The 18,552-nt window shown below is 44.3% G+C and overlaps 1 protein-coding gene across 4 annotated transcripts in view; it reads right to left on the bottom strand.

Annotated features, from left to right (window-relative positions):
• MAP4K4 (mitogen-activated protein kinase kinase kinase kinase 4) overlaps positions 1 to 18,552 on the bottom strand; it is a 240,419-nt gene that overhangs the window by 9,530 nt on the left and 212,337 nt on the right. For all 4 annotated transcript variants that reach the window (XM_054009944.1, XM_054009953.1, XM_054009962.1 and 1 more), the window contains 3 exons: positions 12,912 to 13,046; positions 3,573 to 3,673; positions 837 to 986 (listed from right to left, as the gene is read on the bottom strand). In XM_054009944.1, the coding sequence (XP_053865919.1) occupies positions 837 to 986; positions 3,573 to 3,673; positions 12,912 to 13,046 (386 nt within the window). The remainder of the gene's footprint in view (positions 1 to 836; positions 987 to 3,572; positions 3,674 to 12,911; positions 13,047 to 18,552) is intronic.

Here is an 18,552-nt window from a genome sequence, read left to right as displayed (position 1 = left end):
AGCAGGGCAAATGCTGGGGTTCCATGCCATAGGAGGCCCCAAAAAACTAAGTTACATGTTTCAGCCCTACTGCCTGGGGCTCAGGCTTCAGACAAGGCTCACAAGTGAAAAACTGGCTCAAGCATCCCATTGAAATGTAAGTACAATACTTATATTCCAATCAATTTATTTTACAATTATATGGTAAAGATGAGAAAGTAAGCAATTTATCACTAATAGGTATGCTGTGACACTTTTGTATTTTTATGTCTGATTTTATAAGCAAGTAGTTTTTAAGTGAGGTGAAACTTGGTGTGTGCAAGACAAATCAGACTCCTGAAAGGGGTACAGTAGTCTGGAAAGGTTGAGAGCCACTGTTTTACACAACATCTGTTTTAACAAAATTATGTTATTTTCATTCTTGCTGTAAGACACACTAGCCACCACAAGGCCTGAACTAGCAAGCCCTCAAGATCTTGAACAGGCCTGTTAACTGTATTATTCTGAGTATGCATTAGGACTGGCATTAACAAAATACGTTTTGTACCTAGTACTTAGAGGAGGTGTAACGTTCTATGAAGAAAAAAACGTTGAGGATTTTTTTATTTGTGGGTTTGGAGATTTTTTTTTTTTTTTTTTTTAAGTGCAAGATGCTCTTATCTTTTAACTAACCCACAAGTGATAATCACAATTTCAGAAGTTAGAAAAGCATAGTGAAGGGAATAGATGACTTTTCTGCATGGTTGCTCTCGGTATGATCATACCACAGCATTTGAACACCTGTATATCTTTTCAATGTGAAGTAAGTGGAAAAAACCCTAAGAAATAAAAATCCCATACTGAGCCACAATTCTTACATGTGTTGGCAGATAAATATCATAGACTGATCCTGAGTCCACATCAACAGCATGGAAACCAGCACAGGAACCATAGATCACCTTCAGCCTCTGACCTTCCTCTACAGTTAGGTCCACCAGCAATGGCTTATGTACCAATTCTCCAAATGACTGCAAGACAGTAATTAAAAGGAGTCGTCAGATGTACATCTCTGCTTAGCACACAACACTAAGATGGGAGTCTGCTTATAACACACACACACACACACACACACACACACACACACACACACAGGCAGCTTGCTCCTGCAAAGTCATCACACTTGATCCAGCAACGTGGTTAAGCACACGCCTTTGCAGATGTGAGGCATTCCACTGAGGTTAAGCCCCTGCTTATGTGCTTTGCTGAATTGCGGTCAGAATAATCATATCTGTGCAGGATTCAGCCATATTACATTATGAACTAAAACAACTTCCCTGGACTAAAGAAGCAAAAATAAAAACTAATCATCAAGACATGTTAAACTGCTTTAGTATGTTTTTAATTTGTAAGTGACCATCTCAACTGCTGCACAACAGTTTGTGTAGTGTGCAGTGTGGCCTCCCGCTGACCCAGAGGGGGAAGAACCACCCTCTGTGCTCATGTGGGCGGAGCCAGACTTGCCTCGCCCCTCCCACCAGAGGTGGGTAACCGGAACAGGAAGTATAAAAGGCAGAGCCTCTGGCTCAGTTGGAGCCAGGCCACTGAGGGAGCCAGACATGTCCTGCTTGCTCCAGCCTGCTGACGCGGCAGCTGAGCCATGCGACCCCCTGCCCGCTGGGGAACCAGTGTCTGCCGTGGACCTGCCAGGACTACCACTGGCCACCTACCTGGAGGAGACAAAGATATCTCATGGTTTCTGGTACACCCCGAGGGGAGGGGACGAAGTGGCCCAGCAACAGCAGACTTCAGTCTGGCTGTAATGCTGCCTGAAGCATGGTAGGCGTGTTGTAGCTGGATTCCCCGCTGACCCAGTGGTGGATCACTCTGCCCCCGTTAAGGCCCTGGGTCAGGGCCTGGTGGAGTAGGGTGGATCCCTGGGGTGGCAGCCTCCCCTTGCCAGGTCAAAAGGACTGCATTTGTCAGTTGTCCACTGGAGCTAGGACACCTGACCCCTGGGTTTTCGCTCTGCCCCTGCATCAAAGGTCCAGAACTAACTGATTTCAGATGGTAGCCGTGTTAGTCTGTAACAGCAAAAAACGAGGAGTACTTGTGGCACCTTAGAGCAGTGCTTCTCAAAGTCGGGCCGCCGCTTGTTCAGGGAAAGCCCCTGGCGGGCCGGGTTGGTTTGTTTATCTGCCGCATCGGCTGGTTCGGCCAATCGCGGCTCCCACTGGCCGCGGTTCGCCATCCCAGGCCAATGGGGGCTGTGGGAAGGGCAGCCAGCACATCCCTCAGCCCGCGCTGCTTCCCGCAGCCCCCATTGGCCTGGATCGGCTGAACCTGCGGACGCAGCAGGTAAACAAACTGGCCCGGCCCACCAGGGGCTTTCCCTGAACAAGCGGCGGACCGGCTTTGAGAAGCACTGCCTTAGAGACTAACAAATTTATTTGCCTAAGGTCCCACAAGTACTCCCTGTTCTTTTTCCAGAACTGACTCCTGGGTTTTTGCTCTGCCCCTGGACCATGGGCCCAGAGCTAATTGACTATTGTGTTTGCTCTGCCCCTGACTAAAGGGCCCAGAGATTATAGATGGCTGGGTTTACTCTGGCCCCGCTTAATGAGCCCAGAACCTGCAGACTACGGTGTCTACTCTGGCCCCTGCTAAAAGGGCCCCGAGACCACAGACTAAGGCATTTGCCCGGCCCCTGCTTAAAGGGCCCAGAGGAATAGATGGTTAGCTGCTCAGCCCCAGCCTAAGGGCCAGAGCCTACTGGCCCTGGGATCCCTGCTTCTGCCTAAGGGCCGGGACCAATTGACTATCTGGGGGCTCAGCCCTGTTAGACCGGTCAGAACACTAATGCCTAATGCTAATTCCCCTGATACTAGGCAGCGGTCCCAACGGCGTAGTCAGGCGGTGTGGCCTCCCTCTGCCCAGAGGGGGAGGGACTACCACTCCACGACTAGTTTGGTAATGATACCATGTGACCAACGATATTCTTACAGCACTTGTAAAAACAAGTGAGACTAATATAATTTAGTGATTTATTCACTTGCAGCAAGATTGGGATTTGGCTCAATTATCTGTCTCTTGATTTGTATACGTAGAGGACAAAACACACACCTGTGTAGTACTCAAAAATTAATCTGCCTAGAATTGAAGCTTGGTCTGGAGGTTCACAACCTTAGTGAGTTTCTTCTGCATGTTTTATGTGACCACTTAAAATAAATTACCCGCAGAGAGGAGAGAAGTCCAGCAAGGCCTTAAATTTTCACTCTCCTTAAGCAGGAGTCACTCCCACAGCTGCACAACTGTCTGCTTTTCTGCAGCTGCCACATGATGCTGTCACCCTGAGCAATCTCCTTGTTAGGTTTTCCATTTATGGTTTATGTTCAGAGTTTCAATTCAGAATGTTAATTTAGTTACATACACAGACTCTTTCATCTAATAAACATCAATAATGGCATTGTAATGTAATCCAGAATTAGTGACAGATTTACTAGAGAACATGTAACTATATATCAACATTGTGGGTTGTTCAAACGTTTTTATAAAAGCAGTTCTATAACTGCAAATATACATTAGAAAGCCCAAAGACGGTTAAAATAGACTGTTACCTTAAAGGCCATAAATTTGTGGTATGGCTTTGGTGCCCATGCATAGACTTCCACCGAACTCTTCAAAGCGATTACCAAGAATTTGATTCTTTCGTATTTTACTGAAATCAAACAAGAAAATAAACTCAGCAGCAACTCCAAACTTTTAACTAACTTTAGGAAACAAGAAAACTATAAAGTTGCCAAATAATTTTAAACATTTGAAGGTTCCAATTAATATTGCAATAACATTCCTATTTCTAAGTATTTTAAAGTAGGGTTTAAAAAGTAACACACATTTTTAGTCATCTGCTTCACAAGAATCTTTAATCTTGTCAGTGATTCAATGAATACCCATGTCTGGAATAGCCTTGCCAGTACGCTACAAACAAAACATAGATGCTGTTTACATAATAAAACGGAAAGTTAACTTTTGGGTCGGGGTCCTTTTTCACCTAAAAACCTGGTGAAGAGTTAATGGGCAGACTTGCTTTCACAACACTGCTGTTATTAATGTATTGTGATTAAGCTGAAGCATAACGTACTAGAGGAAGAAGACAAGGAACTCAAATGAAGGAAGATAAAGCCAGTTTTCAAAGCAAAAGTAACAGCAAGTTTGCTAATGGAGCACTTTCCTTTACCTCCAAGATCTAAAATGGCTGCATTAGTAAGGGACACATTAAAGTTGGGTGGTGAATAATCATCCTAATGGAAAGGTAGGAAGAGGTGTGAAAAAAACCTGTTCCCTAGAAGTCACAAAAAGAGGCTAACATTTCAAGTACTGGCCAACATCTGCTCTTCTTCCCTTATAGTTTAGACTCCCCCCACTAGGGCAAAATGGAAAAATTCTCCAAACTGGTAAGGAGTTAGAAAAAAAGATTTCTAGGCAAACATGGAACATTTTTCCAGGTTCACCTCAAATTTTTGAGCGGTGGTTTTTTTCCCCCAAAACAAGAAGTTGCAAAGCAGCCACACAAAAAAAACAAACAAACAACATTTTGCTGCATCACGAGCAAAGTCTCATTACATTCTTCGGGAGGAAAAAAAGCTGCGTGTGTCAGAAAAGGTAATATTTTCATCATGTAGCAAATCTGTGAATTCTCAAACCTCTTCTGCATTCAGATACATGATAAAAACTGGTCCTTTGATAGAGCTCTGCTGGCAACTACTGTTCAGACTGTTTAAGCTATATGGGATTGGGGAGGACCAGAAATAGGAAGTGGCCATTCAACTAGAGCTGCAGGCTCTCCATTTTCCACTTCCATCTGAGTTTTTGAAGGATAGTATCATGGTCTTCCTCAATTTCTATTTCCGCTAGCCTCTTTTGTGATACCAGTTGTGGATGGGTGATGCACAATCGGCTTGTACATGTTTCTACTTTCCAGCTAGCCCAGGTAACAGAGGATTTGAAAGTTTCCTGAAGTAGTGAGAAATCCTTTCCCCTTACATTTCGCATCCAGCCTTGATGCAAAGCGACTGTACTGCAGAAAACAACCCCGCTGTTTTAATACATACTATTTTCATGCCTTCTAACTACTCTCTTTATTGCCATACGGGTCTATATTTGTTTTCTCCAGGAATACGGTAGGGAGATGGAGCTGTTCTTCAGAAGGAACTTTGCTCCGTTTACTTAACAGGGAAGTAAAAGCGGTGAATTTTAAGTGCTGAAGACCTGACACATTTTCATCTACAAAAAGATGTTTCAAGTCTCCCATTGTATTGAGTCTGCCTCTCTGCAAAATACAGTTTTTGTCCAATCTTGTCTATCTTGAAAGAATTCTTAGGGTTTTTGTGCATGAACGTCATCTTATCTGTGAAAAGGAACTTTTGATGCCCTTCCGTGTCTGCCTGGGGTGCTTTCTGGAACATATGCAGTCTTAGCTACCAAAGAGTAATTTATCATCTGGGAGAACCATAAACTGCCTCAAGCATCTCTGAGATCCCTACATACCACTTCACCCTTAAGTCTGAACCCACTGCATCAAAGAGACAAGGAAGACATCAATGCCAACTGTTTCACTGCACAAAGCCATAGTGTCAGCTCCAAGATCGCACCGTTATTAGATCTGCAAACACAACTATTTCCAGAGCTCATCATTCTTGGGAACTAAAACGTACTTGTTAAAGAGGCCTCCCTACTACCTGAGAAGATCTACTGTATATTTATGGTTCACAGTATAGTTCGGTGCTAAACTATAGATGAGTATAACAAATCACTCTTCATCTGGAAAAGAATGCTCTCAGTTTCATGTCTTCTCTGTTGGAGAGTCCCTTCTATATAGCTGTTAAAGTATTGTTAAACAGGTTGCTTCATTAGGTTGCTGAAACCTTTGGGTGTGACACAGGAGAAGTAAGTTATAAATTGCTTTTTGGATCAAATTTTTGGTTCAGCAGTTTCTTACTGAGATATTTATTGACTACTCACTACTAGTAGATTTTTCAAATGTGTGCACGAGACAGACTGATTGATTACAGTCAAATTGCTCAAACTGCTACTATACACTGACCAGCGGAGTCTGACAAAAGGTAAAGCTTTGAAGCAAAAAGACATGAGTTTGAAAGATAGATTAGTTGCAGTAATAAATATATCTTAAAGTGAAAACAAAGCAAAATCATTCCAGGGCAATAGTGGTGCATCATGATGGCAAGATCTCATTTTGAAGCAGAGCCAGCAGAAACAGTACTAACTTACTGATGTTTTCTGGATAGTAACCCACAGCAGGTTAACAGGCTTATATGTACTGTCTGCCATCCATCACAGGCTTTGGTTCAGAGGGGGTCTATAACCCAATTAATCTCAGCAATTTAAGAAGCACTAAAAACTATCTATTTAATGGAAAGGCACTTCACCCCACAATTGCACTCAGCTCAGTCTGAGAGTGCATTAGGAAATGCAATGAGGTAAGGGAAATCAATGAATCATCATTAACTTAAACATATGTTCCTGTTACCATAAACCCCTACAAAGCTGGCATGCTTTTTTGTTGTTGTTGTTTTTACAACAATCAGCCTATAAGAGAAAAATAAAAAAATGCATTCTTTTTCATTCCAGTGTAACTGGAGGTTACTGATCTGTAAACGGAGGTTCTTCGAGATGTGTGGTCCCGCTCTACGTTCCACACACGGGTACACCGGTCCACCACGTGCCTGAGTCTGGAATTTCTTGTAAGCAGTATCCATTGGCCCACATATGCTCAGTAGCGCTCCTTGTGCTCCCAACAGAGGGCATAAATGGCAGTGTGGGCCGCCACCACTCCAATTTCCCCATTCTTACCACAGTGTAACCAATCTGTGGCCGAGGGGACGGAGGATGGGTGGTGGAATACAGATAAGGACCACACATCTTGAAGAACTTCCATATACGGTAAGTAACCTCTATTTCTTCTTCGAGTGATGGTTCCTATGTATATTCCACACGTGGGAGATTAACAAGTAGTAGTCAAATAGGTGGTGGTGGACACAGAAGTGATAGCTGACTGTAGTACTGCTGTCCCCACAGCCATATCTGCAGTTGAGGACTATACCAAGGTGTAATGTCTGATAAAGGTATGCAAAGAACTCCAAGTAGCTGACCTACAGATCTCTAGTATGGGTATGTCTCTCAGAGATGCAGCTGGTGGAATGAGCCTTTTCCCCTTCCAGGATAGTGGGGAGGGGCAAGAAGGAGGATGCCAGCTAATTGGTAACCGTGAACAAGGTTCATTTTGAAAATCTCTGCGCTGATATAAGTTGACCTTTTTATTGCTCTGCTATGGAAAAAAATAGGTGTCTTTCTAACCTCCTTTGTTCTTGGCAGATAAAAGGCCAAAGCCTTCCGGACATCCAGAGAATGTAGCCTTCTTGCCTCTTCCAAGGCACATGCTTTAGGGAAAAATACATGTAAGTGGACTCATATCAAATGCAGAAACTACCCTGGGTATGAGTCTGGGGTGGGGGCATGGCGAGACCTTTTCTTTATAGAAGGTAGTATATGGTGGGCCCGCTCTAAATGTTTCCAGCTTACCAACTCTTTTGGCCAATGTTATAGCTATGAGAAAAGCCGCCTTCATGGGTGGCCATAGAGCATATGGCCGGTGGCTTAAAGGGAGCCTTAGTGAGAGAACAGAACAAAATTCAGGCCCCACTGAGGTGCAAACTTCACTGCTGGTGGAAAGGATGTGAGAATTCCCTTTAAAACTCTAGTTGTGACAGGGTGTGTGAAGATTGTATGGTTATGCATTGGAGGATGGAAAGCGCTGACTGCCGCTAAATGCAGCCATAGGAAACTGAATGCATGACCAGAAGACTTAAAAATAAGTAGATACTCTAAGATACCAGGGATTTCAGCAGAGTCCAGAGACAAATTGTACTGATGAGCCCAAGCGGAGAAACGTTTCCAGTTAGCTGAGTAACAGCATCTCATAGAATATTTTCTATTTTGGATAAGGATGGTTTGCATCTTCTTGAAACATGAGCATTCTATCTCCAATGCCCATCCAAATACCAGGCTCTGAGTTGCAACGGCCCTGGATTGGGGTGTGTGACATTGTCCCTGTTTTATGTTCCTGGATGGGTGCACTGAAAGCTTCAACAGATCCATGTACTGCAGTGTTTCTCAAACTGGGGTCGCCACTTATGTAGGGAAAGCCCCTAGTGGGCCAGGCCGGTTTGTTTACCTCCCCCGTCCGCAGGTCTGGCCGATCGCGGTTCCCACTGGGAATGTGCTAATAAAGTTTGCGGATGACACAAAGCTGGGAGGTATTGCTAACACCGGGATATCATACAGGAAGATCTGGATGACCTTGTAAACTGGAGTAATAGTAATAGGATGAAATTTAATAGTGAAAAGTGCAAGATCATGCATTTAGGGATTAACAACAAGAATTTTGGTTATAAATTGGGGACACATCAGTTGGAAGTAACAGGAGGAGAAGGACCTCAGAGTATTGGTTGATCACAGGATGACTATGAGCTGCCAATGTGATATGGCCATTAAAAAAAATAATGCAGTCTTGGGATGCATCAGGTGAGGTATTTCCAGTAAAGATAAGGTGTTAGCACCATTATACAAGGCACTGGTGAGACCTCATCTGGAATATTGTGTGCAGTTCTGGTCTCCCATGTTTAAGAAGGATGAATTCAAACTGGAACAGGTACAGAGAAGGGCTACTAGGATGATCCAAGGAATGGAAAACCTGTCTTATGAAAGGAGACTCAAAGAGCTTGGCTTGTTTAGCCTAACCAAAAGAAGGCTGAGGGGAGATATGATTACTCTTTATAAATATATCAGAGGGATAAATATCAGGGGGAGAGAGGAATTATTTAAGCTTAGTACCAATGTGGACACAAGAACAAATGGATATAAACTGGACACTAGGAAATTTAGACTTGAAATTAGACGAAGGTTTCTAATCATTAGAGGAGTGAAGTTCTGGAATAGCCTTCCCAGAGGAGTAGTGGGGGCAAAAGACATATCTGGCTTCAAGACTAAGCTTGGTAAGTTTATGGTGGGGATACTATGATGGGATAGCCTAATTTTGGCAATTAATTGATCTTTGATTATTAGTAGGTAAATATGCCCAATGGTCTGTGATGGAATGTTAGATGAGGTGGGATCTGAGTTACTACAGAGAATTCTTTCCTGCGTGCTGGCTGGTGAGTCTTGCCCACATGCTCAGGGTTTAACTGATCGCCATATTTGGGGTCAGAAAGGAATTTTCCTCCAGGGAAGATTGGCAGAGGCCCTGGAGTTTTTCACCTTCCTCTGCAGCGTGGGGCACGGGTCACTTGCTGGGGATTCTCTGCACCTTGAGGTCTTTAAACCACAATTTGAGGACTTCAATAACTCAGACATAGGTTAGGGGTTTGTTATAGGAGTGGGTGGGTGAGATTCTGTGGCCTGCATTGTGCAGGAGGTCAGACTAGATGATCATAATGGTCCCTTCTGAACTTAAAGTCTATGAGTCTACATGTTTGCATTGGATGAGTAGGAGGAAGGCGTTGAAGCTGGACAGACTGCCCTGGGTTCTAGTAAGTTGATGTGCATTCTGGACTCCTGTGGGGTCCATACACGCACCCCCGCCCAAGTAGGAGGCATCAGTAACAATAGTTTGACTCGGCTGTCGGTGTGAGGAAAGGGATCCCTGCCCAAATCTTCTCCAGTTTTGACCGCCACACAAGAGAGCCTAATACACCTTGGGTGGAATTGTGACCGTGTCGTTCATGGTGCCTTCCTCTGGTGAGCGCACAGAGAGAAGCGAGGGTTGTAGGTAATGTAGATGTAGCCTGGTAAACCGTGTCACATGTGTGCATGAAGCCATGTGGTCAAAGAGGGAAGGCAAGTTCTGACTGATGCCCTGGGTCTGATAACAACCTGCTCTATAAGTGTGCTCGTGGCCTGAAACCTTTTGAGAGGTAGATATGTTCTTGCTGTAGTTGAGTCTAATGATGTCCCTATGAAGTCTATACACCTTGTGGAGGTCAACATGGATTTTTCATGAATGATGCAGACACGTAGGGAAGGTAAAAGGCTGAGCAGATGATGGGTTGCCCTGTGGACTGCCTCATGGGAACTGCTTGTGAGAAGCCAGTCATTGAAGTCTGGGAAGACTGTAAATCCTTGTCTTCTCATCCAAGCAGCCACCACTGAAAAAACATTTGTAAATACCCTGGGTGCTGTGGCCAGACTGAAGGGGAGGACTCTGAATTGGTAGTGGTTTTGGTCGAAGAGAAACCTGAGAAATCTCTTGTAGGCCATTCAGAACCAAAAACAACGTGCCCTCTTCTAATGAGGACGTTATTGATGCTCACGATATCGTGTGGAATTTTAGTTTTTGGATAAACTTGTTTAACTGACATAGATCGAGAATCAGCCTCCATCCTCCACTCTTCTTGGGGATCAAGGAGAATAGAATCCCATGGTGTCGGGCTGGAACCTTTTCTATGGCTCCCCTGAGGAGCAGGGTGTTCGCCTCCTGTTGTAAAATCTCCTCGTGAGAGTGGTTCCTGAAGAGGAAGTGGGAAGGAGTTTTCAGAAACTCAATTAGATAGCCGCCATGGACAACCTCTGATAGCCATTTGTCTTTAGTTAGCGCCCACTGGTTTTTGACAAACTGGGGAAGGCAGCCTTCAAACATTTGAAGAGGGGAATGAAGAGTTATCATAAAAGGGGCTCGAGTCTCAACAGTCCTGTCAAAAGAAACACTTTGTCTGGGGTTAGCATACAAAGTGGCAGTGGATGTTGCAGAGGCTGGGTTCACTGGTCTATTTTGTGTGATGGCTCCTGAGGACACTGATGATAAAAGGGCTGAGGAGATGGTCTTGCCTTATAACCTTGTCTATGATGGTTCCTCTTGAGGGGCAGGAGTATAAATGATCATCGAGCAAAGAATTGTTCCTGACTCTTTGAGGGCTTGGAGAGACCCATCCATTTTCTAGTGGAATAGATTGATAGTATCAACGGGTAGATCTTGAATGTACTCTGCATCTCTACAGCAAAACCCAAGGATTGCAACTACAAGTCTCTCCTCATGACACTGGCTGTAGCCATCCCCCTTGATGCAGTATCTGCCACGTCCACCATGGCTTGGAGTGAAGTTCTGGCCACAAATGTGCCCTCACCCACTAAGGCCTGGAAGCGTTCTCTATCCTCCTCAGGAAGCTTGTCCTTAAACTCTAGAAATTTAGCATAATTGATAAAATTGTATTTGGCCAAAAGAGCCTGATAATTAGAGATCCTGAACTGGAGAGAGGAGGAAGAGAAGACCTTTCTTCCCATAAGGTTGAGTCTCTTGTGTGCCTTATCAGAGGGAGTCGCCTGTGGGTGCTATTGCTTCGACCGCTCTGTAGCCACCTGCAACACCAGGGAGTTTGAATGAGAGTGAAAGAAGAAGAGCTCTCCCCACTTGGATGGGATAAAGTAGCGCTTCTCAGCTCTTGTAGGTGTGGTAGCACACGAAGCAGGGGTGCACCAAACCACTTTTTCTGGATCTATAATGGGCTCGTTGATAAGAGAGGGCCACACTACTGGGACTGGAAGGCTGCGGAATGTGTAGTAAGCTGTGCTGAGGCTCCTGAATTTCCACCAGCTGGATGTGCAGCTCTGCAATAGGAGAGGTGAATGCAGATGGGGGAGAGCAAAGATGTCTTCTGGGGAGACATGTCTCTGACCACCCCAGGGTACGAAGAGAGTCAATTGGTGGAGCTGGCAGAGCCAGAGCCTCTCCGGTCAATGTGGCTGTCGGCTCCCTCCAGGGCCACATCACTACCAGTACCCCTCAGTTCCCAAAGTGGACAGAAGCACCAGGAGCTGTCTATCCCACATCTTCACCATCAGAGCTGGTGTCTGAACCGTCGGACCTGTACCCTGGCAAGCCTCCTTCTCTTGTTGAGAAGATTTAATTGTGCCTAAGATCTTAGCACCTGTGTGAACTGGCTTTTCTGACTTTGATGGGGTCAGGGAGGGATCCCATCTTTTTGGGACAGTCTTAGACTTTGATGATTTGTCCTTATGTCTATGAGAGTGCACCTTACTCTCCTGTGAAGCCTTCCTTTAGGTTTAACAGACTTACTCTCCATTCCCAAGCTTGGAGGGTCACTGCCCACTTGTTGAGGCTGATCTATGGGGGGGGGAGGTGGGAGAGGGGGGAAATGTGGTGGTGGCGGCTGGGGACTCAGCCCAGATCTGATTAGGGTTTCATTGTCTTCTCCATGAGGTGTTTTCTGAATCTCAGGTCCCGACCCTCACAAGTTCAGGGGGAAAGAGCAGCAGATGCTGCACTTTGCAGAAATGCGAACCTCACCCAGGAATAAAAGGCAGCGTTGATGTTCATTGCTCACAGAAAAGGAGTGAGGGCAGGAAACACAGTTTTGAATGCCAGGACCCTGGGCATAATCCCAGACTTCTTTGGGTGGGGATGGGGAGAAGAGAAATCTTGAGACGGGGGGAAAAAATGCTAACTATATATGCTATACCACACTATAAAAACTACTAAAAAACCTATCTAGATACATATTTATAGGAATAAGGCAGTATAAAGGATCTGAGGACACAGAAGATTTTAACTCAGACCATGAGCAGTAAGAAGGAACTGGAGAGGCATCGGCTTGCACCACCCTTTATGCTCTCAGTTGGGAGCACGCGGAGAGCTACAGCACACGTGCTCTTCAACTAACATTGCTTGCAAGAAATTCCAGATTCAGACACATGGGGTGCATGTGTTTCCCACGTGCAGAATACAGATAGGGACAATCACTCGAAGAAGAACATGGCAAAACAAAAGTTAAGAGGAATCAGTTAATATAAACAGCAACTATCTTAGTAAGACGTCTCTGTTACCTAATTTTATCCTGACAGATTGTCACAATTTATTTGCTACTTACCAACTTTATAGTGCACACAGCCTTCCAAGTCGCCCACAGTTGTCCAACCCTGTTTCTTTTCTACTTCAGGATCATTATGTAGGATTTTATTTCTTAACCAGGACAAGTAGTAAACTCGCAACTTGTTCTTCTTACCTAGTCACAAAATGCAACATTTGTTTTAACAAGAATGTCATGCTAATTACAACAAAGAGAAAAACCAAAAGCCCACCATGAGATGAGAAACTGCTGTGAAAGCAAAGTGATTCTGCTAAGCATTTCGCAGTCACACTCAAGAGTTGTGAAGCCAGAAGGATCATTCAATCATCTAGTCTGACCTCCTGGGTATCACAAGCCATTAACTTTCAACCAGTTACTCCTATATTCACCCCAATAACTTGTCTCTGACTAATCTGTGTTTGACTAAATTTACATTTGTGATCAATACTGAGTCTACAAGATTATAGCACCACCAGCACTATTCCAGAATCCTTCCAAACATTATTTTATAATAACCTCCTGATAATATTGCATGAACATAAAATGACAAACTTAAAGAAATAGTTCTGGGGCTGTTTTGGTTTTGATGTTTAACCCCCCCCCCACACACTTTTTAATAGTAAGATTATAATTCCACAATAGTAAGCAGCAATCCTTTGTGTGTGGAGACTGAAAACAGCTATGATTTACAGCAGCTCTTATTTGTGTGACACCAGAAGAGAATGGGGAGAAAGAGTTTTGTGGCTGAAAATCATTTACACACATACCAGAAAACAACAGTCATTAATGGGACCAGGTCTGAAAGAAGGTAAAAGCAAAGCAGGCTATGAAATTAGCATCTATGAGTTTCAATACCTAGTGACCAGCACTTTTCGACCACTCTAATCATCCCTCAGTACCCGAACGGAACAGGTTTTATTTTTAAATTATTCAAACAAGGAAGAAGCTGTACCACAGAACAGTCTTAAACAGAGTCTCATTGAGTGACATTTACTTACAACATGTATAATGTAAAAATGTTTTTAACAACAATGCTAAGACCGAGCTGCGGTGACTTATACTGAGAGTATCATGTGCTGCTAAAACACATTCTCCCTCTTGCTAAGTGTTGACACAAGCTTGGTTGGCAGATTACTTGTGTCCCAAATGGTGCAACACTGCAAGCAGGACAGGAAGCAGGAGATGCTTATTACCAGAGATGTGATCATCTAGATTTTGGGAGAAAGGGCAGCTTGGACACTTATATTATAGGGACACTCGTAATGGTCACATCTAGCCCAAGCTTCAGACTAGAATGATAGAAGAAGAAACCATGCATGTGATGGGAAGGAACTAAAATAAAAATACTGAAACTAATTTTAAATAGGACATGTTGCCAAATATGGAAATGGTAGCACCATAGTCAAGCTCATCAATGGTTCTTGCACAATGTTCAATGAACCACTGCGAGGCTATACAGCATTTGCTATATTATCTGTGAAGAGCTGGCAAGTTACTGCTTCTTCTAGTCCTGGCTTCTTCTCCTTGCTTCCAGCTGTTTCATTGTAAAGAGGTAAGTGCAGGCCCATAAATACAGCTAGAAACAAAGAGGAGGTAGGCTCTCTGCTTCCACTAGGGAGTTCTCATGGACCACACCTACCAGAAGAACAGTTACACACAATTAAATGTTTTCCCATTAATACCACTACTTCACATAGGCATTTGAGAGAGGGAAGTTGTGTGATTGTGATGAGACGGGGTTGACAGGACTTGGAATAGAGAGAGTAGTCCTAGTGGGTCTCTATTATAGTCAATGGAATTGGTTCCTAAGGCACTCTCTCTATTATGATGTGGGTCCATATTGTGGGAAAAAAGGAGAACCCATGAACTATATCGTCTACCATAGGTTCCGCAGGAGAAACATGCTGCAAAGTATAAAAAACATGAAGATTCTTGGTCCAAAAGCAACCATATATGCACAGACAGATCACACACTACAGTGCCATAGTGTGGGTCACTATCATTCTATACATTAATCAACATTAAGTTTAATCTTTTTTTCATAAATTTATATTGTTGGCCATGAAAATTTGCTTTGGGCAAACAAGATATCCCAGGAACAAGCTTTTAAAATGATTTTTTGAGGATGTTGAGGGAGAGTATGTGATGAGATGACCAATTAACTTCACTGAGTTGAAGCATATGAAGAGGAATTTCATCTAAAATACCATAACTTAGAACCGATATTCATTTTTAAAAGGTCTTTCTGCTTTGATCGAACCAAAACATACTGAAAAAAGTAATGAAATTACGGGTAATGTCCTTAATTTATCCCTACTATGCTTCGGTACAGCAGGGTCTACAGAAGGCGGTCATGTACCATTCAGGTTACTGGTATAGACCAGGGGTCTCAAACACGCGGCCCACGGCTGCGAGCCCCTCACACTCCCCGTGCCCTCCCCCAGTGTTTACCAGAGCGGCTCCCTGCCTGCCTGCCCTGCCCTGCGCAGCTCCGGGAAGAGGCTGGAACATGGGGAAGGGGGGCGGAGGGGCTGTGTGTGGCTGTTGCTTCAGGCAGCACCCCCAGCAGCTCCAATTGGCCGGGAACAGGGAACCGCGGCCAATGGGAGCTGCTGGTGGCGGTGCCTCAAGCAACAGAAACACACAGCCCCTCCACGCCCCTTCCCCACATTCCAGCCTCTTGTGGGGGCAGGGCAGACAGGCAGGCAGGGAGCCTGCCCTGCCCCCGGTACGCGCTGGGCCAGATCCTGCTCCCCGAACCCCTCCTGCAGCCGAACCCCCTACCCTGAGCTCCCTGCTGCACCCTGCACCCCGACCCCCAGCATCCCGACCCCCTGCCTCACCCTGCACCCTTCCTGCATCCCAACCCACTGCCCTGAGCCCCATGCTGCACCCCAACCCCCTGCCGTACCCTGCACCCCTCCTGCACCCTGACCCCTGCTCTGATCTCCCTGCCGCACCCTGCACCCCGACCCCCTGCCCTGAACCCCCTGCTGCACCCCACACTCCTCTTGCACCCCAACCCACTTCCCTGAGCCCCCTGCCACACTCTGCACCCTGACCCCTTGCTGTATCCCTCACCCTTCCTGCACCCCACACACCAACTCCCTGCCCTGAGCCCCCACCACACCCCACTCCTCCTGCACCCCCTGGGGGCAGGGAGGGGGCAGAGTTGGGGTGGGGATTTCGGGGAAGGGGTTGGAATGGGGGCAGGGAAGGGGTGGGAAGAGAGGGGGCAGGGTTGTGGCCTCATGGAAGGGGTGGAGTGGCGGCGGAGAGGGAGGTGTCAGTAATGCGGCCCTTGGGCCAATGTATTATTCCTCATGTGGCCCTCATGGTCATTTGAGTTTGAGACCCCTGGTATAGACCATCCCGACAACACAGCTCTTTGGCACAGGATCTGTGCCCTCTGTGCTTGAGAAGTATCTAGTACATTATGAGTCCTTCCACTACAATATCTATAAATTAATTTTAAAAGCCCTAAGCTATAAAACTATTATTAAGGATGCAAAATTAAGTATTCAGGATTAGGAAATTCACTGCCACTTCATATGTATGCATGATACAGTCTCCCTGTTTGAAGTTTACTGGTTAGAGTTGCAGCAAATAGTTCAGTTACAATAACTGGGATTTCTGATTGTTAAAAATCCATCAAGTGGAAAATTGCCATTAGAGCTTTCTCTCTAAATCCCATTAAAAAGTGTAGTCATATAAATGTATGTATGAATCAGCAAAAGGTCCCAAATAGCTACATTAATAGAGTTGATTGTGAACAGCCACTTGTGGATATGGCTCATAACGTATTACTTTTTCACATCTATTTGAACTAATTGAGTAAAGGACAGATGCTTCAGTTGGGTTAGACTACATTGGGGATTAACCATTTTGGGGGGAGAGGAGAGGGAATACTTAATGGCAGGCTTTACTAAGCTTGGCTCTTTAAATATTAAGGGTGCGGCCCCCTCACCTCTGCGCCAGACCCTGAACACCAAATAAAAGGGCTAGAGTGGTGTAAAGTAGCCCTAGGGGCCCTAAATCTGACTGAGGGAAGATTATCTCTGGCACATGCACTGTGAGGCTGCTTCTAGAGAATCCTTTCAGAAGCCCTGGAGTAGAGACTGGAGCCAAGGCACAAAGTACTGCAGAGATCCTGGGCACTGTCATAGCCCAATGGGCAGCCCAGGGAGGCTGCTGTAACTTAGATGGCTCTGGGGACCTGTCTAAGTCACACTGGAGTCCTCTCCAGTCCTGGGAGCAGCCCAGACCAGGACAGTGCAACAAGTGGTTTAAAACCACTGTAACAGCCTGAACCCCCAGGCTGCAAGATCTCTTAGAGGATTAAATGGAATCTGGCTAAAGTGGGTAATATTCAACAGTCTCCTAAAGAAAACCAGTGAAAAACACACCTACTCCCAGAGTACATGGTTTGGTTTTCTTTCCCCATCATTTACTAAAATTCACCAAAGACCAGTAATAAGTGATACAGATGGATTTTCCCAGTATGTGATTCTTTATTCATATCTGGCCACAAGATAAGCAAGCACAGGGAGTTTCTCAAAACCAGAAATAGCTTTCAAAATGATTTTTTTTTTTTAAATCTTTGCAGTCTAGACAAAAGAAAGAATCACACGACAGGCAGGAAACTCCTCTGCCTTCCAGTATGCATCCACTCTGACATACAAGGTTAGTTACATAAATGTGCCTATGCATGTATTTACACAACTGCTAAACAAAGTAAACTGATCTGACACTGTTGTCACAGACAGATTCAATTATAATTGGTGTATTCCCTATGAAGCATTCACAGAAATGGAGCACCAAGAATAAAGAGAAAATTAGGAAGAGTCTTTTAGGTTTAAAGTTGTAAATTGTTCTAAAAATCTGGGGGTTTTGCCAATTGCAAAAACTCTATTTTGGCCCTTGAATATAAACATAAATTTCTTGTGAGCACCACCATGGATTAGCAGTTGAAGTGTACGACTGGAAGTCAGGAGATTTGATTTCTATTTCTGGCTCTGTCACAGGCTTGCTGCGAGATTAAACTCAAATCACTTAATATGCAACATTTTCCTTATTTGTAATACAGGAAAGTTTCAACTAGCTCCACTTATTTGTGATTCTGGCTTATCTCCCTGGGGTGCTGCAACCGTTCATTAACATTTGTAAAATCCCTAGGAAAGTGCTCGGTATGGACAAGTGATTGCTTTTATTACTGCTGAATTATTTACTTTGTTTTCAGCCATTTTTAGATGTTCATCACTGTAGTATCTGAGCATCTGATACATCTTTGCCTTCTAACAGATTAAGGACCTGCAACTTGCTTTTGTCAACTTGCATAAAACTCTTTTGAGTGTCACAATAACAAAATAAAAGCATCTAAGCAATTCATTTTTCAGCTTTTCATGAAAGTAGTAAACACATCAGCTAAAGATTTACAGTTTTGAAAAATAGAAACAAATTACATTTTATGTTGATGTAATTTTATTAAATTTTCCTCCTAAAATCCTCCTGCAAGGCAATTCATTCAAACATGGCGGAGATGCTTTTCAAACTTTACCATCACATACATTCAAATATTTATTTCCTGAAAAAGGTGTTTAAACATATTGTGGACCAGTTACTTATGTACTTACATTGCTTAAAGTGAAGTTCTTTTAAACAA

This window comes from Malaclemys terrapin, chromosome 1, assembly GCF_027887155.1.
Source record: "Malaclemys terrapin pileata isolate rMalTer1 chromosome 1, rMalTer1.hap1, whole genome shotgun sequence".
Lineage (NCBI taxonomy): Eukaryota > Metazoa > Chordata > Testudines > Emydidae > Malaclemys > Malaclemys terrapin.
This window is presented reverse-complemented; position numbering and strand designations above follow the sequence as displayed.